Source organism: Drosophila bipectinata, chromosome 3L (assembly GCF_030179905.1).
Source record: "Drosophila bipectinata strain 14024-0381.07 chromosome 3L, DbipHiC1v2, whole genome shotgun sequence".
Classification (NCBI taxonomy): domain Eukaryota; kingdom Metazoa; phylum Arthropoda; class Insecta; order Diptera; family Drosophilidae; genus Drosophila; species Drosophila bipectinata.
In genome coordinates, this window is record NC_091738.1 from 17,223,895 (window position 1) to 17,247,579 (window position 23,685).

The 23,685-nt window shown below is 37.3% G+C and overlaps 2 protein-coding genes and 1 long non-coding RNA gene across 5 annotated transcripts; 2 read left to right on the forward strand and 1 right to left on the reverse strand.

Annotated features, from left to right (window-relative positions):
* Window positions 1–3,971: 3,971 nt before the first annotated feature.
* On the reverse strand, window positions 3,972–19,662 carry LOC138926341 (uncharacterized). Of its 3 annotated transcripts, XR_011442819.1 has the most exons (6): window positions 19,299–19,662; window positions 19,179–19,245; window positions 11,125–11,359; window positions 11,006–11,059; window positions 9,700–9,976; window positions 3,972–4,213 (listed from the first exon to the last, which is right to left on the reverse strand). It is a non-coding gene; the product is annotated as an uncharacterized lncRNA (long non-coding RNA). The 3 variants fall into 3 exon arrangements; XR_011442817.1 differs by having other exon boundaries at window positions 4,186–4,213; window positions 19,179–19,662; XR_011442818.1 differs by lacking the exon at window positions 3,972–4,213 and having other exon boundaries at window positions 9,611–9,976; window positions 19,179–19,662.
* Window positions 12,136–16,672, forward strand: LOC108120332 (larval serum protein 1 beta chain). Its single transcript, XM_070279374.1, has 3 exons — window positions 12,136–12,205; window positions 14,560–14,687; window positions 14,744–16,672. The coding sequence occupies exons 1-3, from the start codon at window positions 12,136–12,138 to the stop codon at window positions 16,541–16,543; spliced, it is 1,998 nt and encodes a 665-aa protein (XP_070135475.1). The 3' UTR covers window positions 16,544–16,672.
* A 203-nt stretch (window positions 19,663–19,865) lies between the features above and the next one.
* On the forward strand, window positions 19,866–23,094 carry LOC108120353 (uncharacterized). The gene is made up of 5 exons (XM_017233972.3): window positions 19,866–20,616; window positions 20,675–21,219; window positions 21,276–22,153; window positions 22,207–22,745; window positions 22,807–23,094. Exons 3-5 carry the CDS (start codon window positions 21,667–21,669, stop codon window positions 23,038–23,040), a joined length of 1,260 nt encoding a protein of 419 aa, XP_017089461.2. The 5' UTR covers window positions 19,866–20,616; window positions 20,675–21,219; window positions 21,276–21,666; the 3' UTR covers window positions 23,041–23,094.
* The last annotated feature ends 591 nt before the right edge of the window (window positions 23,095–23,685 follow it).

Here is a 23,685-nt window from a genome sequence, read left to right on the forward strand (position 1 = left end):
AAATGGCGCATCTCCAGGATGCAAGTGTCACTCCCCTATCAATTTATTGATTTAGAGCCCCATTTCCCCCTTTTCCTTAATTTTCCAGCAACATAAATATTATTCCCTCGAAGAAGTTACACTTTCGAGGGCCACCCATTTTTCATTCCCCTGCTGCCTGCAATCAGCATCTGCCATCTCCCGATGACCTGCTCTTGATAAGAGCTCCCAAGCAGCTCCCAGGAACCAAGCCAACCCCCTTCGTGCCGCGCCCATGCCAATTTCAATTGCAACTGCAGTGAGTGCAAATGAAGCGAGTGGCAGAAGTTACTTCCACTGAAAGATATCCAATGCCCCAAGAAGGGCTTACCACAAGCCCATCTTATAGTAACCATACGTATACTTAATATTCATGAATGTGAAAATAATTAGCATGCTTTTTGGGGAGGCAACTTTTTATAAACTTTAAGGAAGCCTCCCTTATAGTATTTTTTCGCAGTGTATGACCAAATACAGGGCCTAGGGCATTTGGCCCTGCATCTGATGAAAAGGAAGAAGCACGACCAGATGAGCGAAAGGCAGCACGCGACCAAAGCGTCACATGTGCCGCAATCTTGCCGAGCCCTATACACACACACGACCACACCATCACCCCCAGCATAAGCACCCCCCTTTCTTCCTTTTTCCCCAACGAGGGGGGCAATGGCAAACCGAGGCAGCTGCGAAAACGCCAAGAACGTTGACTTTATGGAAAAGGCAAAAAAAAATCGGGAAAAAACTGGAGAAGAAGGAAGAACATGATGATGATGTTAAGAACTTGATGCTGCACTGAAAAGGGGGGGAGCCAACCGCAGCCCTAAAAGAGATGGGGTGAGAGGGTGGTTGCAGCATTGGGTCCGTGGGGGTTACAGTGTTCCCAAGCCGGTGACTTTTAATATGTGTGTATTTCTTCAAAACGGGCATTTATAAGGTATTTTTTAGAAATATTTGTTTTATATACATTTTATTCAAATAAAATGTTATATCATGTAAAACTCTTACTTAGCCAATATTATTTCTTAAAAGCGCCCGTTTCAATATACTTTTACTATTAATTTATAAAAAAATAATTCTCTTTTTAAACTTATTTTTCCTGATGCTACTGCTCCTGGCACTGCCCTAACACAACATCATTACGAGGCACGCCATCATCATCATTATCATCATCATCATGAGCAACATTGGTGGTGAATAAAACAACACATCCAAGTGGGTCACTGACCTATCAAGCGCAAGACCTATTGAGCATCCAGCCAAATGGGCGTCGGCGGAGGGGTGGCAGTGGCGTTCCGGGGCGGCAGAAAAGCGAGGGGTGTGCTGGCAGCAAATGTTGCCTGTTGTCTGAAGGAAAAACCAAAACAGAAAATCCCTCTTTCTTTTTTTGTGCTCTCGCCGACTGTGCGGATGCATAAAAATGAAAGCGCAGGCGAACAAAAAATTAAAATAAACGAACAGGGGCGCCGGCATCAAGGGCAGGTCGCAGTGCAGTTCCTGTGGGGGTAGGGTGGAGTGCGGTCTGAATTCCCATACATATTTTAGAGGGGGAGGAAGGGTGTTCGGGGGCGTATGCGCGCACACTTTAGGTGTCAAAGTGAAACTTGGCCGCCGGCAACCCAACAGATTTTTTTCCCCCTTTTTGTGGCAATTTTATTTACATTTTGTTTCAGTTTCCCCTACGAAATATTCAACGAAAAATAAAAGGGTTAGCCTAGGCACCTGAATTGGGGTAATTTGTGTACCAAAGGCAGAGGGTCCGAGGCGCAGTTGAAAGGGTTTAAATGCCAGCGAATGGGGCTGCAAAGAAAGCCACTTAGAAGGCTATTCAAGTGGGCCGTAAACACTCTCTTCCCCGCTCGATCAATTCAGCTAAATAATCCTGTTTAATGAGGGTCATCTTAGATCTTAAATAGATAACCCTGAACAGAATATCAGATGGCAAATATTTTCAAGATATTATTATTATTATATTCTTGTAAAAACTTTCATAAGAAAAGAGTCATTTCCAGCAGCTGCATTAATAATCCGCCGCGTGGGCTCGGGAACCCATTTTTCTGTCCCACCTCTTACGTCGCAAATCAAACACACGGCGTAACAGTCGAAACGGTAGCAAGACAACATGCCAGCCCAGAAAGCAACAAAATGTCATGATTTACAATAAGAAATCATATACATATATCTGCCAGTTTGTTCACTTTTTCGTTTTTTTTTTGTTTTTTATCTGGTTTTGTAAAAAAAAATACAGAATCGAAGAACCTGAGCTGACAATGAGCGCCTAAAGGGTTTCCAAACTGGAAACAAACAGACAGGGAAGAAAAAATTATGTTACAAAGCAGAGAAAACATTAAAAATTGGAGATGGGGGCACACTTAAAATGTATGCAAAAGGTAGTACATTTTTTCAAAAAAAAATATAGTCTAATGTCAAGGGCAAATACCATTGCCATAAAAACTATACTGCTTATTATATTTTTAAAATTTATTATAAAATCTAATTAAATTTCTCTATGTGTACCTGAAGCAAGGGCAACGTTTATTTTGTGTAAGACAGGTAGCGAGTCACCGGTCGTCTCGGCCATTGTCTCCACCCCCCACCCCCTGAAACGATCCAGTAAATGTGCGCAGTTAAACAAAAAAAAAATCGGTCGACTGAAAGAGATAGCACTGTATATAGGGGATAGAGAAGGGAATATAGCCAGCAAGCCGGGCGAACAACGAAATGAAACGCAACAAAAAAAAAAAAGATCAACATAATCGATGATGTGGTTGTTGCTGCCACCCCTTCTCCGCCCCCTTGGTGCCCTTATTCCGGCCAGCAACTCCTTAAATGTGTTAAAAACGCGCTGCGAGATTAAATGAGCATAAAATACAGCGAAGAACTGGCCAGAAAGCAAAAAAGCCAAATCCAGCCAAGACATACAAGATTGAGTTAAAAAAGGGGTATTACAAAAATATTAAATATTTAAAAATTCTAAAGAAATCAAAGTTGATATAAAAAATATCCTTATAAATCAGTAACTTCAGTTTAAATATTAACTTTGCTTGAAAAATATCATATTTAAAAGAAATGAAACAATATATTAAAATAAAATGAAATATTTATAAGAAAAAAAACCTCCGAAAAACAACAGATTTCTTATTCATTTCTTAACTTCATCTTAAATGTCTAACATACCCTGATATCTTCATATAGTAAGTCCAGGGTACATAAAGGCAGTTTTTAGATGCCGGACACGAAACAACGTTCATCAGCGCCCAGTGTCCGTGACAGCCAAAACCCATCCCAGTCCAGGTCCAGTCCAGACCCCAGGTCCAATCGGTCTCCCTAACCTAGTCCTCAATTCTACCGATCCACACCACACTCTTCTCCATCTGGCCACCTCAGCTGGATCCCTTCGGGTCTTTTATTTTTTTGATTTTTTCGCCAACTAAAATATTCATGCTGAGGCCCGAGGGTCGATCACTGTCGCCAGGTTGGGGGCATCGTATAGGTAGAACTCCATAAAGTGAAAATGTGTAGCATATTTTTTGATCACAAGCAGCGAGGTATGCAAAAACGATCCGAAAAACAAAGGTAGACAGAGGGATGGACCCTAAGAAATACTATTAAGAATAAAACAAATTAAAAAAGTTTTACAAAAAATAAATAAATAAAAAACTAAATACACTTACCCATATACACATGTAGGTATATATTTTAAAAATAAATTAAGCCACCCTATGCTACCTTAACTCTGGATCAGGTTGGCCAGTCTCACCGCAGCCATACCTCTTCGGGCCTTTGGGTTCCAGAGAAGCAGACAAAAGCCCATCAAAAATTATGCCCCGCAGGCAAATGATGCCAATGAAGAAGGTCCCAGCTCCAAAAACAAAACAGCTAAAATGAAAAAAACAAAAAAAAAAAAAAATAAAGGAACAGAATCGAAAAAATTATACGCAATCGAGAGTCGGGAGTGGGGTGAGCAGCTTCTGTGCAAAAGGGGGCGGACAGGAAAGGACTGCAGAGGGCAGGGCCCGGCAGCCAGCCAGGGTCCAGATCCAGATTCGGATTCAGCATCCTCTTGGCCAGGCTAACAAATTATGCCCGGCCCGGTTGGGTCTGGTCATAAAACATTCGCGCTGCACTCGGTCAGCGTATCACGATCGAACTGCAAGGGGCAGGGGTAGGCACACGCATTGGATCGGACTCGGTCGCTGCACTGAAAAAAATATAGTTTTCAATAAAAATAATATTTTTCTAATATGAAAAATATAAAAAATAAAATCTTCCTTAATTTATAGGAAACTAATACTCTCTATATCACCTCATAAAAGTATTATACAATTTTCCTTTCTGTGTAGCATGTATCTTAAGCTCTGCATCAACACTGCTGGACCCCATCACGGATCCAGAAACCCATCATCCCACCGCTCCTGGCCCCTTACCACGTCTTTGGCAAAGTTTTAATCATGCGTTCGTGTTCGCAAAGTTTTCGTTGCTCTTCTGTGGCTGTGTTTCTTATAATGATTGCATTTATCATTTATTCTGCGCGTCAACGAAATTATATGCCTGAGCTTGCCCAAAACAGCGGGGAAAGGGCCGACGACTGAGGACTGCGTATGAGGGGGCCATGCCCATCTCCAATACCCAAGCCCAAACCCGATTCGAGGCCAAGAGCGCAACCCATATTTAACTGGGATCGATCGGTTTGGCCGTTTGCATTGATTTTTAGTAGTGCAGTAGTGTTTTGTAGGAAGATTTTTGAAAGAGACCCTCCAGAAAATTTTGCAAAATCTAAAAAATTATGGTCTTCTGGATAAGGTTTTGATGCCGATTGGTAAATCGATTTACAAAACTTTCGCTCAACAATCGGATAGCTATTACCAAAGATATAGCTTTCACGGTGGGCATATAACATCTGCATGGATTTTGTAGAATTCTGAAGGGGATCCTTCAGAAAAGGTACAAAATATAAAAAAAACTCTAACAAGGTACTGAAAAGGCTACAGAAAATTTCTAACAAGGTAAATCTATATTTAGGAACTATAAGAAAAGTTTTAATTTGTATTACATCGATATATTCATCGAAAATAAATCGAATTACCCTTTGCAGTGTGACCCAAAGAAAAATAATGAAATGTTATAAAGCCAAGTAGGCTTTGGAAACCTGCAATTATAGACCAGGTTCATGTAGGTCTTTTTATCAGTACGACTTCAGCTCCCAAGCCTAATGGAGCTAAATTTTTATTTATTTTTATTTTTATTTAAAACTTTTTCTTTTTTTTGTGTTTAAGCTTTAATCGCTTGGGTTCTGCAACTCCAGAGCGAAATTTCCATTACCAAATTCTGCAATTCTGCTCCTGATTTATTTTTTTTTTTTTATCACTATTTTGTTCTTTTTACCAGTACGACTTTAGCTCCAAAGCCAAATAGAGCTAATTTTAACTAATAAAATTTTCAACGATATTTTCTGAATTCTCCAGAAAATCCTTAGGTTTAAACATTTGGTAATCAATTGCTCGACTGTTAGATCATCCTATTCTGCTCCAGATTAATTTTTTTTTTTTTTGTATCACCATTTTGTTCAAGTTCTGTGTTATAAATCTAATTCGACTTTGGTAAGCTCCAGTCCTGGAGACTACACGTTTAGGTCTGTTAACCGGTGCGACTATAGCTCCAAAGCCAAATGGAGCTACATTTTTATGAAAACTGTTGACTTTTTTGTGTTTACTTTTTTTTTATGTTTTAATTTTTTTATGAACACATATATTTTATGAACACAAGCTGTAGTTTTGAACACTTGGGTATCTCGAGTGACTATGTCAAATTCTCAGATTCTGCTCCTGATTTATTTATTTTATTTATATCACTATTGTGTTCCAGTTCTGTTCCGGAGCAATCTCTAGCGATCGAAGTATCTCGATTTCCTTCTTTATCTGCTCTGCTAATTATTTTTATTTTTTTAATATCTGTTAAACAATAAAAGTCACATCTCTGATTTATTTTTCCATTTTTCATTTATATTTTATATATTGTAAAAAAAATTATAAATATAAAACAAATATTTGTTCAGATTTCTACTTCATTAAGCTGAAATTTTCGGTTTTTTCATTCATTTTTTTACATAGGATCTTAAAGGTTCTGTATTACAAGATACATTTTTTAAAAATGTCTGATTTATTTATTTTACTTATATCACTATTTTGTTCAAGTTCTTATCAATTAACACTCTCCATGGACCCTCCTCCGACAAGGAACAAGAGTCCAAGTTTTCTGATTTATTTTATTAGTACCACTATTTTGTTCAAGTTATAATCAGTCAAGATCCATGGACCCTGCAAAAACATCGGCAAAAACTAAAAAAAAATATTTATGTTCAGATTTCTTCTTTGTTACGCTGAAATTTTCGGTTTTTTCATTCATTTTTTACATAGGATCTTGAAGGTTCTGTATTACAAGATACATTTTTTAAAAATTTCTGATTTATTTATTTTACTTATATCACTATTTTGTTCAAGTTCTTATCAATTAAGACTCTCCATGGACCCTCCCCCTACAAGGAAAATGAGTCCAAGTTTTCTGATTTATTTTATTAGTACCACTATTTTGTTCAAGTTATAATCAATCAAGATCCATGGACCCTCCAAAAACAACGGCAAAAACTCAAAAAAAAATTTATGTTCAGATTTCTTCTTTGTTACGAAGAAATTTTGGGTTTTTTTTTATTTTTTTACACAGGATCTTAAAGGTTCTGTATTACAAGATATATTTTTTAAAATGTCTGATTTATTTATTTTACTTATATCACTATTTTGTTCAAGTTCTTATCAATTAAGACTCTCCATGGACCCTCCCCCTACAAGGAAAATGAGTCCAAGTTTTCTGATTTATTTTATTAGTACCACTATTTTGTTCAAGTTATAATCAATCAAGATCCATGGACCCTCCAAAAACATCGGCAAAAACTAAAAAAAAATATTTATGTTCAGATTTCTTCTTTGTTACGCTGAAATTTTCGGTTTTTTCATTCATTTTTTACATAGGATCTTAAAGGTTCTGTATTGCAAGATACATTTTTTAAAAATTTCTGATTTATTTATTTTACTTATATCACTATTTTGTTCAAGTTCTTATCAATTAAGACTCTCCATGGACCCTACCCCTACAAGGAAAATGAGTCCAAGTTTTCTGATTTATTTTATTAGTACCACTATTTTGTTCAAGTTATAATCAATCAAGATCCATGGACCCTCCAAAAACATCGGCAAAAACTAAAAAAAAATATTTATGTTCAGATTTCTTCTTTGTTACGCTGAAATTTTCGGTTTTTTCATTCATTTTTTACATAGGATCTTAAAGGTTCTGTATTGCAAGATACATTTTTTAAAAATTTCTGATTTATTTATTTCATTTATATCACTATTTTGTTCAAGTTCTTATCAATTAAGACCCTCCATGGACCCTCATGAAACTACGACAAAGAGTCCAACATTTCTGATTTATTTTATTAGTATCACTATTTTGTTCAAGTTACCACATTATCAATCAAGATCCATGGAATCTCCAAAAACATCGGCAAAAACTAAACAAAAAAATATTTATGTTCAGATTTCTTCCTTGTTTTTCTCTGAAACTTTGTTTTTTCATTCATTTTTTACACAGGATCTTAGAGGGGCTGTATTACAAGATAAATTTTTTTAAATTTCAGATTTATTTATTTCATTATATCACTATTTTGTTCAAGTTCTTATCAATTAAGACCCTCCATGGACTCTCCATGGTCCAAAATTTCTGATTTATTGTATTAGTATCACTTTTTTGTTCAAGTTACCATATTATCAATCAAGATCCATGGAACCTCCAAAACATCGGCAAAAACTAAAAAAAAAATATTTATGTTCAGATTCTGAAGCAGATTTATGGAAAATACATAGATCTACAAAACGTGAAAGGTATTATGCTCAACAATCTGATGAATTTTACCACCATAACTACTCGCATTTTTTTGAAAGGCATATTAAATTTGGGAAAATATTGAAATAATATTATGCTCTCATGTTTTGATGAAAATTTGATAAGAGAATCGATATATTGAACTTAAAAGGTATTGCTCTCAAAAGTTGGTTGAGTATTAGTAAATATATACATACAAACCCCTTACCGGAGTATTGATGAGAAAATTACTTGTATTCTTTATAAGATTGGAGGTGGCCCCTTTAATGCGTTGCACACCTTTGGAGAATTGTATAGTACCCTCAGCAAGAGTATGGAATAGAAAGGAGAACAGTTATGTAGATCGTTGGTTAATTTTGAATATGAGCGATGCAACCCAATCTGCAGATGCCTGGACCACTTGGATTACCCTCATCAGAACATAGCCTGCAGTTAGTTAGAATTGTGCGATAAAAGTCATAGAACGCCCCGTATCTATTTCGACTGTCTCTGGAGCTGCAACTGGTGAGGCAGTTAGCGTGTCCATGTTGCAGATACAAAGTTGTTAGTTACTGCTGCTGATTTCCCCTTAGGGGCAATTATAGTGGCCAGCTCTCCAAGCTGGCTCAGTCATTTATAATTGCGGGTCCGAGAGTTTCAGCTACTGGTTGCTGCCACAACTGCAACTTCAACTGCAACTGGAGCCGAGATTGATCAAAGACAAATAGATGGACAATAATAAGTGCAGCTCGATGGGCGACTATCTGGATACAGATACAGATACTGGGCTGGCATGCAGCACGCGCCACATCTGCGAGATACTGGCCAAAGGAAGCCGAGCCAGTGCCGTGTATTAATTGGAATTACTGTAATTGTTCTTCAATGTTGATCAAAAAAATGAAAAAAAAACAAAAACACGTGATCCTCGGTTAGACAGAGTCACTGTGCAATCGCCCGCCTTCCTCCACAGAAATCGATCCGCAAAACGAAAGCGAAATCTCGGATCCGCGTCTCATTTATGCTCCAGTAAGTGCCCAACCTCTTTGACACTCTCTCTCTTTCTGTCTCCTGAAGGGGGATCAAAGGGCCGCCTACGGGATGGGATCTGGTGGGGATGGTCAGTGGTTCTCCAGGGCAAGCGATTCGCTTGGCTGGGAACAACTTCTGGGTCAGTGCGATCAACTCCTAAATGGGTTAGCTCAGGGCTTGGTACGCATGGGAGAGCTAATCTTAAGATTTAATAGTGGGAATAAGTACAAGGATTGAAAATCTTCAACTATCTAATTTTAAGCCTCTATATAGTAAAACATTTGCAACAAAATAAACAAAAATCTGCACAAACAAATTCCTTTGCAAAGTGATCTACCCCTTTGGATGTTTTCTTTAATCAAGTGCTCATCCCCTCTTGAAATGTATCTGCCAGATATGCTGAGGGGCTGAGTGTATCTGGCAGATATGCGTCGTTTCTCAGTTTTTGCCTGATTAAAAATAAATTGTCAACTTTGACAATCGTACGGCAGTTGTATTTATAAACGCAAAGAATTCTCCCCAACAAAAGGGAAATAACAATTTTGTTTACAGTATTTTATCTCATTTTTGTTTGTTATTTTTAGATATCTGCCATGGCAGACTGCAGGGAGACATGAGTAGGATTTTTGCAAAGACAAGAAATCGGGTGAAAGAATATGCGCCATTTACATATATTAAAAATTTTCATCAGTAGTATCTTTTAAGATAATAAAACAAATCGAAGATTCCCAAATGTGGATTTACCTTCATCGCGATCGTTTATTTATGTCCTCATTCAACCGTTTCTCGTGATTAAGCATTTCCACAAAATTATTAAAATGCAATTTACGAAAGTCACTCGCCGTAAATTTGTCACAGGCAGAAATGGTAACTGACACAGAACAAATCACGTAAAGCGATGGGAACTTTTCAGGTGGGCCGATGATATCCGCAGTGATTCTGATTCCGACGATTGGTGTTAATCCTCGCGATGATTTGGCGCTTTCTTCAACTCGTTAAGGTAAACTGTGTCATGGAGTCTCTGGAAGGAGAACAAAATATGAATTTTTAAGTTGAAAGAAAGAATCACCTTTTCGAGGTATATTGGTTGTCAATAGTTGCATTTGAATAACCCTCACATTTAAACGAATGTTCGCACTTAATATCGAAATTCTCATTCCCATGAACATATCACATCAATTAAGCTATACTCCAGACCCTGTTCTCATAGATGTCAACAAAAAAGGTGAACTTATGTATGATATTTGTTAACCGATTGGCGTATTAACAAACTTCCCAACACCTCGGGAGTCGAATGGGGAAAAGATCAAAAAACCCATTGGTGAGCCCAATTGAAAACTCATCAAATGGAAATTATCACCGACAATTGTGCGTCTTTGAATGCCTCATATGCCTTGGCCGACCGTTATTTGACTTTCCCAACATATAATAATCATAACTTGAATTGAAAATCACCACAACACCACCACCGATGTCCAATAAGGGCAATCAAACAACCAGTCAGAACCAAAGCGCACACAGCATAATAAACTAAATGGTAAACAAATATTGGAGCTGACGAAAAAAAAATAATGAAAATAAAGCGTCAAGGGGTATACCGACGGTGGGGCTGGGGTCACTCCAGGGTTCTTATGTGTTTACCGAAATTGTCGCGCAAGTGCAGAGCGAATTGGGTCATCGCCTCTACCTGATGCATCCACTCCGATCCACTCGGTGGGTGTCGTATTTCAATAATAATTCCCCCTTTCTCCCACTACCATTTCCACCCGACGGATACTTAATTTGTTTAACGCTTAAGACGACTGGCATGCGTGGGCGTTTCCTGGGTTTCCTCGTCGCTGCGATAGATAGCCAGATAGCCATCGACTTGGTTAATTGTCATGACAAGTTGACAGTTCGCATGAAAGCCCGGCCATTGTTCCAGGATCCTTTCTCTCCCCTTTCCAAAAGGGGTGTATTATATTTCGGACAGGAATAACTCCCGAAATTGGTTCCATTTATGTTCCACTTAAAAAAATGTGTTTTAAGTAAGTGATAATTATGTACAAACCCTTCAATTATAATCTAGTTAGAAACCTTAAGTGGATATCATAATCTCTTGACTCTGTTTTAAAAATGAATTTATTAATTTTATTCGTTTTGTAAAGTGCATGTTTAAGCAACACTTACGCGCTTTTATCTCTGGTGACCCAATTTTATTTTTTTGTTTGTCGCCTGCCTTATTAAAAAAACAGCCGACTACCGATTGGGGCCCAGCCGTCTGGGTTGGCATTACTTTTTTTGGGGTTTAGTCTTGGACCCTGGGCCGCCGATGATTCATTTCTGCTCGGTTACACATTTTGCCATTGACGATCGTCGGAGGTCCACATGCCATTCCAAAAAGCCACCAAAGTGTGCGTCAGACCTAAAATATTTACACGAAAAAAAGTGGCAATAAATAAGCAGCTTATGGAGGTTGTGGCAGATAGCTGAGTGAGTGAAAATAGTTGAAAATAGGCTTCAGAAGGTTAAATGGGGTTGTGTAACATCCTCAAGGTGTCGAAAATATGGTAATTGTTGTCGTTCTCATCCATTAGAACTTTTAGAAATAACTGCAGTGCCCACAAGTGAGTCATTTCATTGGAGAGAAGTTTTCTCTATTATAATTTTTATCCAGCAGCTATTCCCGAACTCTAGTTTCAAGTATTTATTCGTTCTAACCTCCCAATCACACGCATAATAACTAAGATCGTCACTTTCCAACCGTTTTATGACCCAACTAGGGAAAAAAAAACGAAGGTTGACAAAAGGCGCAATGATTGATGCGCTAAAAAAAAAAAAAGTTGGAAGGGGGTTCTCGATCCACCCGATAATGACTTTTTAAATACGATTCCAATGCGCTAAAAGGGGGCAATCATCTGGCCGATGACAAAGAACAAAGTAGGCGAGTCGAGGGTTATAGGGGAGAGCCATTGAAGCGCACTATTGAAATGTAATTTGCATTTCATAAGCCTCCCGGGGCCAAGGATCAGGGAAAAGAAGAAAAACACAGTGATGACATTTGAAAGGAGCGTACTGAAGGCCCCGGAGGGTTCTCGGATGCGACGATTTATGGCAATTTGATGATGATGGCAAGCCCATGGAAATTCTGCGCCAAGATGCAGCAATACGATCCCCGATCTCAGATCTTTTGCTAATATTATGCAAAGCACTCATGATCGAAGACAATCCGGAATCCAGAATCGCATGGCACCCCGGGGTGCTAATGCACGTGCGAAGGGACTCATAGACACTGCTTTACACTGAAAATATTTTATATTTCTTAAGAAAAATAATAGATGAAGGCAAGGCCTACAAATGCTCCTAATTTTTTGTCAGTGATCTATAAGATGTTCTACTGTGACAATGATTAGACAATATTCTCCATCCGCTTGTCACGTTTTGTTGGATTTGGAATTCGGTAATCAGTTTTCATGAGGCAGCAATAGCATCGCACAACCAGTAACGGTCCAAACAGGCTTATCAGCTCCACAGACCTTCTCTCTATTGTCAATGGGAATTAATCAGCGGGTAGTTACCGGGTGGTACGTCTATCGGGTGCCTTGTTGCTTCGTTTCGATACGGTTCCAATTCATTAAGTTCTTCGGGCCCAACGTTTTGTCACCCGGGAAACTCGGAAACAAAGAGCTTTGTGCAACATACATATATGTACTCAAAATCGTATAATGCCAGCGTAACTGGACGTTAATTTACTTGGCCGCCCTGGACTGGGACTAGGTCTGTGTTCCTATAATCCGTCATGCCTGGCTGACGATTTACATTAATGCGCCAATTTCTGGACGAACAATGGGCCAGATACTGAGACGGGACGATACGAGCCGACTGTAATTAACATTTCTCGCATTATAATTTGCCCTTTTTTCCGCCATCCAGTCATCAAGCCGACATCGGGCATTCAGAAATCACCAGAAACCGACTGAGTTGGCAATTTAATGTCCGCAAATTTTCGCAACAGGAGCTGGAAGCGATCGCCGGTGGGCGTCGGGTCGGAGGGGGGCGTGTCGGTGACTATAACCAACAAGTTGCCATAAAAAAAAAAAACAATCGCTTTGCATTATTGTGCCACTTTTGGGTGACTAATAGGCAAATGAGACTTGCGTTAATTCCTTATAACCCAGTAATTGGCAATTAAAGTAAACATTAAAACGGAAGTAACATTTTCTATCGTTTATTTATATTTGCATATTAAGATAAGGTTATTCTCATCTAACATTCTTTAAAGATGATCTAATATGCGTTTAATTATACCCTTGCAGAGGGTATTATAATTTTGTCCAAAAGTGTGCAACGCAGTGAAGGAGACATCTCCGACCCTATAAAGTATATATATTCTTGATCAGGATCACCTCCTGAGTTGATATGAGCATGTCCGTCTGTCCGTCTGTCCGTCTGTCCGTCTGTCTGTCTGTCTGTTTCTACGCGAACTAGTCTCTCAGTTTTAAAGCTATCGACTTGAAACTTTGCATACACCCTTCTTTCCTTTGCACGCAGTATATAAGTCGGAACGGCCCGGATCGGCCGACTATATCATATAGCTGCCATATAACTGATTGATCGGAAATGGTATAACTTTGGTGTTTTTAGAGTTAGAGAGTTCAAATTTGACATGAGAGCTATTTTTGGCAAAATAATACGACATGCCAAATTTCGTAAGGATCGGCCGACTATATCCTATAGCTGCCATATAACTGAACGATCGGAAATGACCCAACTTTCATGTTTTTGAAGATAGAAAGCTGGAACTTGGTACAGATTATATTTTTGGTCAGTTAATCCGACCTACCAAATTTCATTAGGATCGGCCGACTATATCCTATAGCTGCCATATAACTGAACGATCGGAAATGGTATTTGGTAGAAATATCAACTTTCGTATTTTTGAAGATAGAAGTTTGGGACTTTTTTTAGATTTTGTATTGTAATAAATTGGATTATATATTCCTATTCCCATAAGGATCGGCCAACTATATCCGATGTTTGCGATATATATCCGGTTTTAACTGCAAGGGTATATAAACTTCGGCTCCGCCCGAAGTTAGCATTCCTTTCTTGTTTTTATAATACCATATCACAAGTCTTATCACATGACAAGTCAAAAAAGAAATTTCGTGTGAAACGGTTGTCTTTGTAATAAACCCCATATATTATATGAGAGGATTTCCCCATCCAAGGGAAACAAATAATACTCATTTAGGAAAAATTTAGATTTGTTTTTAATAAGAAAAAAAATTTTTTAAGGGAATTCCCCTTAAAATCAAGTATCAAAACTACGCTCTTTTTTTGTTTGTTCTACTGTATATTGTAAGGCTAGAGATAATGAAGTTCGCACCTATAGAAATATAGGTATATATAAATATAAATTTAAATATAGCTTATCAAAATAAAATTCTTTTGGCGAAACTCAGTATATTTTTAATTCGTGTGTGGTAAACAAGTGTCATGCGATTTTTTGGTTTATTAATATTTTTAGCTCCAACTTTTTGGTTGCAAATTTTAGGCGGAGGGATAGGTAAACTTATAAAGCCTTGCTTCAAGCTATACATTGATTTAATCACCCACTTTAAGGTAATCGCTACTATCTCGAAAAGGAGCAATTTTTGATAGAAATTCTGCACCATGTCCACGAACCTCTCATGAACGACCAATGGCGATTGTTGGGTGAACAGTTGGTTACTGACAAAGATCAATATGTGGTATATACACATTGTAATAACAAATAAATGTAAATTATACATGTATTATTTTTTAGATTTTTAACGATCGCATGACTGCATTTTTGGAGGCATTCAGTATGGGAAAGTTATTGGATCAGAAAGCCTACTACAACCCTCTCTATGAGGATCACTACCAGCAGACTCTGGGGCTTTACAATTTTTTCTACAACACCAGGGATTGGTATACTTTGTGGCAAAATATCTGTTGGGCTCGCTTGCACATGAACCCTGGCCTTTTTGTACAGGCTCTGACACAGGTCCTTCTGAAAAGGGACGACTATCAGCCCCTGATAATGCCCAAGATTTATGAACTATGGCCAGAGTCCTTTCTCGATATGCAGACTGTAAGAGAGGCTAGAAATTTTAATTTTGCCAACTGGATAAGGGAAGGAAACATGACAGATTTTAAGGAAGTGCATCCTCTAGAAATGGAACCCCTTGAAGTGGATGGGGATTTAAGAAATACCCCAGAATGGCTCAAAGCCATGGCCGGTGTAACTATTTTTAGAATGAAACAAAGGCCAAGTGGAAATAAACTTGGATATCTAGTTGAGGATGTTGACTGGCTGGCTTATTGGTATTATCTTAATACAGGCATTAACCTAGTTGAAGATAAATCAGACCAATTTCAGGAATGGTGGTACTACCAATTGGGCCAGATTCTAGCACGTTACAAACTTGAACGGTATGGCCAGAAGATGTCCTACGAAAGGTTACAATTCATAAAGGATGAAAGAAACTCTCAGCTTATATCCTGGCAGAATTTAAGATTTTCCCCTGAAAATCAAAAAACAACAAACGACATAAACGATTATCTGGAAAGGTTAGAGTCAATGGTAAACGAGGCCATTACCTCACAAAGTCTTCTTTTGAAAAATGGAACTTTTATTGATTTGTCAATAAATAATAATTGGCTCATTGGGCTGAAGGAACTCTTTCCCTATGAATGGACACAGTTTCAAATGGATACAGCAAACCAACCTCAACTTCTATTGGATCTACGGACTGCGTTAAGATCAGAAAACTTTTACTATTACGCCGATCGATTACTGCAACTATATCGTTGTTATAATGAGCATTTTCAACCATCCACCGAGAGGAGTTTTATACCAACCAATCTCAAAATAAATGATGTAAAAGTTAGTCCATTGATTACCTTTGATCAGCCTGTGGATATAGATCTCAGTAATCTTCTGCACACCAGACACTTTCACTTTGGAGGCCAGTTTCTGTGGCCTTTCACCCTCCAACAGCGGCAGTTTCGACTTCAGCAGAAGGACTTCAGCTATACCCTTCAAGTCTCAAGCAACATTACCAAATCAACTATATTTAAGATATACCTAACTATACCGGAAGGTAAATCTATCAACCGGCAGCCTTTCTATCTTCTAGATTCTTTTCTGACAATGATCTACCAGGGTGACAATCGGATTACAAGAAATTCTCTGGATTTCAAGGGTTTCGTGGGCGATCACATTTCATTAACAGAACTAAATCAGTTTGTGAAATTGGCGCAAAACGAGGAGTTCGACTTTCCCTTGAATATATCTACTGCGAATTGTGGATTTCCCAGGCGGTTGATTTTACCACGCGGGGGTCTAGGAAATCCCTTAAAAATGCGTCTATTTATCGTGGCCACCAGTTATGACTTTAAAGCCCAGCAAGGAAACGAATTGAATTGTGATATCACCAAAGGAATCAGTCGATGGGATGAGCTGCCATTGGGTTATCCTTTTGAGCGATATCTGGAAGAGGATCACCAAGCGGAGGAGGTCTTCGGAAGCCATGTACTCTGGAAGGACGTTGAGATCTGGCATGAAGATCATTTGGCATGAGTTCTTGGTCTGCAATATGAACCTAATCCCTTTATTTGTTTGTAACACCAATAAATTTTGATAGATATTATTTGGGCAACCTAATCCCAGCCCTCCATCATCAATCGAACCTTTTAAGTTATCGTTAGGACAGCTCCATAAATAAACCTTAATTCCACTTTACCGTTTCTGTCTATGCCCCTTTTCTAGCCAACTTCTAAAACCTTTAACGGCAAGTGACGCCAAATTTGGGTAATTACCAGGCAGCGGGGGGAAATATTAAAGAGAGGGGGCACTCCACATGGGGCCACTAAAAACCCCAAATCCAACATGTGTAAAATATTAATCAAAATTACACTTAAAAACATAATTTCAGGAATATTAAAAAACATACAGTTTTAAGGAAAATAGAAGGAATTTATTATTTAGAGTTTTTAAATGAAATTTTTATTAAAAATTATATTTTAAATATTCTGGTATAAGTTTTTTGTTTAAATGTAATCTGAAAATTTAAAAACGAACAAGAATATATGAAGAGGAAAGGTATTAGGTGTGGGAGATTGGGGCATGGGTATGGGGCAGGGACGACGTTGCATGGATGCAAAGCACTTTATTCCAAAGTCGAAGAACGGTTCGATCGGGGATCGTGGATCGGGGTAGTGGGGATCGAGGGGGTGGGCCAGACAGCTAAACTTGTTATACGCAATCGAATCGAATATGGGCGAAATAAAGCCAGGGGGAGGGGCTGAAAATCTAGAACTAGTTTTTGGTTTTCATTCCCCCTCCGATATATTCCCTCTCTTTCTTTTGGCCCGATGACGCGGTATAAAAGAAAATATTGGACACCTGCACGGTCTCGTATCGCAGCTATTGCAGCAGCAACAACAACAACAACAACCAATAAAAAAAACAAAATACAACAACTATGGTAAAACACGGTGTATGAGGGACAAGTGAGCCCGAATAAAAAATTAAATAAACGCACGGACACAGGCCGAGAGTAGACGGCGCAGATAACGCGGAAGATTGGGGGAGAAGAATATGTAGATTTGGTAGGATTTCAAATACTCTTAATTTAAAATATAAATAAAATATTTAAAGTGTTTATTATACTTTTTATAGTATTTTTTACAACAGCTTTGAGCCATGAGAAATTCTAGATTAGACAATAGGAGAATTTTTATGAAAAAATGGTAATATGATAATATTTTTATATTATGGATATTATGGTAATATTTTTTCAACTCTTTATTGAATATATTATTAAATTATTATATATGTATATATAGCTATTATTTATACTATATATTTTCTTCTGAACATATTTTTTCAAAATAAAAAATTCTGTTCTAGGCTACAAAAGACTATTTATGGAGTAGATCCACAAACCCCATACTTTCATTTGAATATTAGGGAATATTAGGATATTAGGGCTTTTGAATAAAATATATTAAAATAATATTTTACACATTTATTCACACAATATTTTTACCAAAAAATCAGTTTTAGGTTCTACTAGACTATTTATAGAACAGGTTTACAAACCCCATGATAAATTCAAAAGGACCAATTAAGAGTATTCCTATTTAGAAGACTACAAACCATGACGGGGTCTTAGATTTTTTGCCCTCTCGCTTGCTCATGCTGCTATCTCACCTGCACTTGCTATCTCTGGTTTTTGGAGGCTTAGGTAGCTGCAAAATTTTGCCTTTCTGAATCCAAAAAAAAACATTTTGAAGAAATAATAAAAAAGAGGCAGTCGACCGTAGAGCGATAGAAAAGGGAAGGACGAAAACTAATGGCCAGGCTTTTATTTCCAAGAAATTTAAAACTTTACGAAGGAGCCGGGAATCAGAAAAAAGGAAGAAAAATGGTAGACTGATAGACCGGGCCACTTGAAAACACATGGGTCCCTCTGGGCCTCGAATTGCATCGAACCGACTGAGTTTTTAGGATCTTCGTCCCGCAGGTAAATGAAGACCTAGTAATGGATTCTAGACTCTTTTTCCTTTTTCTTTTCAAATATAAATACATATATATTTATGTATTTCTTTATAATAATTTATGACGCCCAAATTAAAGTGGGGAGCAAATAAAAAAAAAGAAAACATTAGCCAGTCAAATGGTTTCCGATGAAAAGTTTTGCCAACTAAGGGAAAAAACCATAAAACGCAATAAGCCAAAAGAACGTGTGTTGTCTGCCATTTAAGGTGATTCCAGTTGAAGTGCATTTTGTCAGCTTAACTTCAGTTCAGGTGAGGCTATAAAGTCTCCCGATCCGGTCCGGTCCTTCTGTTTGCATAACTGTACAATCGGCTGAGAACTGTCGGCACTCAGAACTTGATTGCTTTTTGAACTTTCCGCCTTTCGATCCCCCCATCCCACAATCCCATACCAGGTCCTTGTCATTTATGCATAATTAATAAATTGCCTTTAACACAAACCATGACGTTTAGCGATTGCAGCGATAAAAGTTCCCACACCACTTGTATGACTAAAGCCCTTACTTACATATTTACATACATATACATATGACGAATGTCGAGGGCTTCCCTTTCCAATATATAGTTAATAATATCAATATAGTTAGTTAATATTTAATGATTTAAACAAAGAATATGTTTCTTTGTTTGCCTTAGCTGTTCAAGGTACATACATTTTCTAAAGAATCCACAATCTAAGCTTTCACTTTGTCAAGGTCACATGCGTCTTCTCGCTTTCATCTTCAAATTATAGAATGAATGAATGAATAAATTTCTTGGAAAAAACGCCATACTATAGCTGTGTAAGCACATATACAATATATATAAAATTTATTTCATCAGCGACTAATTTGATTGATTAATTTCACATCTTATCAGATCAATTCTACATTCCACGAATTACCATATAGTATAAAGTTTACAGCCTTATAATAGATAGTGTAATTATTTGAAAAAGATAAGCCACACACTTTCAGCTCGAAGCTTCATTGCTTCATAAAAAAAAACATATTAATAAGCTAAATTGAGCTTATGTATTTGACAGTCCATTGCTCTACGTTCTCAGATAACGAATGTTGCTCTCATTTTCGACAAAAATTTAAACTTGAAAAAGTTTCTTATGTTCCATAGAAAGAGTATAAAATTGTATTCGTTGCCGCAAAGTCAAAACTTATAATTTACGGATGGGAATTCTTGACTAAATATGTATTTTGTGACGTTATAAAAATGACAATACGCAAACACATTCTCTAAAATTTTAATAAAGTGATTCCTTTATTTATGGAAGAAATTGATAAGAAGTGGCATGATGATCGGGATTTTTTAAATGAGTGTTTTTATTTTATTAGTGAACAAATTTATTGGGTTTTTCAAAAGAGTGAAATATTACTTAATTTCCCAAAAATCTATAAACTTATAAGGAACTGATATAGAGGGCAAGTACTGGAAGTGATGCGATTTCAGAGGAAATTAGAAATAAAATTCCAGCAAAGTCTGATTGTTATATGAAATGATTAGTTTTAGGAAAAATGAGCTTATAAAAAATCACATAAATACGGATGCTTGAGAATACAAGCCACCAGTGTTACATTTTTTTCGACGCGATTATAGCGCCTCTCCATTACAAAATGGAGGCTCCATCGCTTATCAATTTGCCGATTGAGGTCCTTGACCTAATATTTAAAGAATTACAGTTTTGCGACAAACTGAGCTTGGCCCAATCGCATAAAAAACTACAAGGAGCATTTAATTTAAATATCAAAAAAAAATACGAGCACATTGATCCTCGGATACTGCCAGTAAGATATTGGTCCACCATTATGCCTCTGTCCGGGCAAAAAATTTTAAAAGTACACGAGCTGTTCGAACCAAATGACAACGTTCCCATAAAGCTAATCGACAGACATTGCTCTAATCTGGAATCCATTCAATTAAATGTGAACCATCGAAACATTAGGGACGTAGCTAGCTTATTGAAAAATAGGAAAACCCTCCGATCAGTTCACTTGTATTTCTACGGTGAGTGTAGATTTACGGAAAAAATTATGCGTGCCTTGAAAAGACTTCCCAACCTAAATAATTTGCTTTTATACGGACTAGAGGAAAATCAAGGTAAGAAAAATTGAAAATATTTCAAAAAACTATAATTTCAATAAACTATCTTTATCAGTTCACCATGTACAGGACCTGGAGAGATTACAATTTTTAAGCCTTTCCATAAAACGGAAATATGATTCAACCAACATTTTCGAAATATGTTCGCGTCTCAAACTACTGCAAACCTTATACATTTCCAACTTCAACATCACGTTAAACCAGACTGATCCTCAAGACTTGGTCTTTCCTAACTTGGAGACACTGGACATTTGCTTTTGCAACATATCAACAGAGCTACCTCATTTTAAAAAACTTAAAAAAATAACATTTTGGAGAAATTCATATTTTTCTCGAAAACAAAGCCTGTACCATTGGATTTCGAGACACGCCAATACGATCGAGGCTCTGGAAATGAGGTGTGCCTTGGACTCAGAGTTTAGAGAAATTGATTTCTTAGAAGTTCTCAAAGAATGCAAAAAATTATCCGAATTCCGGTTGCACAACCGAATTACAAACCTGTTCCTGGCGCCTCTGATACATGTCCTTTTAAAAAATGGAAGAACCGTGGAAAACTGTTTCTATTTAGATTGTAAAAACTATGAGGAACTGAATGTGGCGGTGAGTTTGGATCTAAAAAAGAAAATTATATTTTATTGAAAAATTTGTATTGACAGAGATGGGGAATACCGAATTCTGACGTGGTCCACATAAGAAACATTAATTGGGGGACCGCTGAATCCAACAAAACTGATCGTCCCACTCGCCTGGATTTAAGTAGAATTGCATATAACTGCTGCAGTTATTTTGGTATTTTATCCAAGTTGTGTAGTTAAGAGCAGAAAAAATCAAAATCTTTCCAGTATTATAGAAACGAATATATAGCTACAAAAAGTACCTCCAATTAAATCCTTATCAGCACTGAAAAGACTAAAAATTTAAATAAAATATGTATGTGTTTGTAATCGCGAAAGTTTTAATGGATTCGAAGAACAATCTGGCGCTGATTAAATTATTAATTCATTTCTAGCTGCAGCTCCAAGTTTCAGTTGGCAATCATAAATCGAAATGACAGCACCACCGGAAATCACGCGCCTGCCAATAGATGTTATTCATCTAATACTTGACAAACTAAATACTGAGGACCAAATCAATTTCGGTCAAGTACACGTCAATTTTAGCAAAGCACTTTGTTACTACAACAAGAAAGTATACGAAAAGATTCATCCCTATAAACTGCCAATCCAATTCTGGCCAACGATTTTGCCCATTTGCGGTTCCGAAATTGTACAAATACACGAGTTATTTAGTAAGCATTCTGAAGTCCCCATAGTTCTGATAGAGAAGTATTGCCAAAACATTGAAAGTATTCAACTCAAAGTGCACAGCCGAAATGTTAACAAGATCACATCCCTATTAAGCAAACGGAAAAGTTTAAAGTCGGTTCATTTATACGTTTTGGACAAATTTGAGCTCCCCATAGAAGTAATGGATGCCATAAGGGAGCTACCCCAACTAAACGAGTTGCTTTTGTACGGAGTGAATGGAGAGCAGAGTAAGTTTTGTAAAGAATTTGCAATAAATCTCTATAATCTCTAAATTTTTCAGTTGATCTGGTACAACACCTCAATCACTTGGAAGTTTTAAGCATAACACTTAAGCTGGATTCTATGCCCGTTAATATTTTTAAAATATGCTCACATATTAAAAATCTGCGGTCGTTGCACATTTCCAACTTTGATCTGTCATTCACAAATAAATCAGTTTTGGAATTGACTAATTTGGAGAGCCTTGCTATCTGCAACTCTCAAATATCAACTGAAATTCCATATTTTCCGAAGCTTAAAAGACTTAAATTCTGGGGCAATAAATACCTAGTCCTGAAACTTAACCTGTACGATTGGATAGCAACGCACGCCGGAACACTAAGGTCTCTTGAGTTGTCCTTTGAAAACCCTCAAACATTTAAGGAAATTGATTTTCTGGAAGCCCTCAAAGTCTGTAGCAGTATAGCCGATTTTCGTTTGCATAGCTCAATTTCCAATTTATTCTTGCCTTCATTTGTGAAAATCCTGATTAAAAATAGCTTCAGCGTGGGAAATCCATTCATCCTTAGTTGTCCAAACAGCTTGAAAATAATCAAAGAGGTATGTTTTTGATATAATTTTTTGAATTTTTACTTATATCATTTAATTCCTAATTTTCCAGCTTGAACGTATTCCAAATTCCGGTATTATACAAGTCAGGAACATAAATGGTCTACCTGCTGAGGTTGTCAATATGGCAAGACATGATCCACTAATCCCAGGGAATATTGCTGGTCAGTGGGTTAAGGGTTTTTCACTTTACGTACTAGCACAATTTTTCGAAATTGCCTGTGAGGATAAGATGACATCTCCATGTTCGTGGCATTATCCCAGTTACTTATTTTATGTTTTCTGATGCTCGTAGCCTAAATGCTCGTCTAAAATAAAATATGTATCGATTGAGCAAGAATTCTTTTGTCTTTGATGCTTTGTGTGTGGGCGATCTGTTGTCTCATTATTGCAATCTGCGAAATCGGAAGTACGAGTGTTCTCCATGTTTGCCGGTGGCCGCCTTTTCTCGTCTTTTGTTTGGTTTCCAGTTGGATGAGTGATGGGAGGAGTCTGTGGCCTCCGCCTCCTGTACCCCGACTCGTGGATTATCGGCACTGGTCATGTCTCAAGGGATGTCCAATATTTCACCGTATGCCTGACAGCTGTTCACATTCCCTCGGCAGTGAAAGTGGGTCATCGTTGTCACAATTAAATGACATCACTGGGACTGAGGATATTCCGCGACTCGCTTTAATTTAATTTAAGAAAAATATTTAAACAAAGAGACAATATCTTTTACACAAATACTACAAAATAGAAAAGCAAATCTTAGACAGAGGACAATAAAAATTACCAGATCAGACATAAATCAAAACACATTAAAAAAGACTATAAACTGCAATTGAACAAGGGCAATAAAATTAACTTTATCAGATATTTTATATGAAGATGGAGCTTTGCTAATTGCTATAATTGATACAAGACATCAAATTTTCCAATAGGGATGGCA

What these genes read in the sequence shown, in the direction of transcription:
- LOC108120332 (XM_070279374.1), top strand. Translation starts at nt 12,136, where the DNA reads ATGCAAAGCACTCATGATCGAAGACAATCCGGAATCCAGAATCGCATG. An exon ending in ACCCCGGGGTGCTAATGCAC is followed by an intron (nt 12,206 to 14,559) that starts GTGCGAAGGGAC and finishes ACCCACTTTAAG; the next exon opens with GTAATCGCTACTATCTCGAA. An exon ending in CTGACAAAGATCAATATGTG is followed by an intron (nt 14,688 to 14,743) that starts GTATATACACAT and finishes ATTATTTTTTAG; the next exon opens with ATTTTTAACGATCGCATGAC.
- LOC108120353 (XM_017233972.3), top strand. Translation starts at nt 21,667, where the DNA reads ATGACAGCACCACCGGAAATCACGCGCCTGCCAATAGATGTTATTCAT. An exon ending in CGGAGTGAATGGAGAGCAGA is followed by an intron (nt 22,154 to 22,206) that starts GTAAGTTTTGTA and finishes TAAATTTTTCAG; the next exon opens with TTGATCTGGTACAACACCTC. An exon ending in GCTTGAAAATAATCAAAGAG is followed by an intron (nt 22,746 to 22,806) that starts GTATGTTTTTGA and finishes CTAATTTTCCAG; the next exon opens with CTTGAACGTATTCCAAATTC.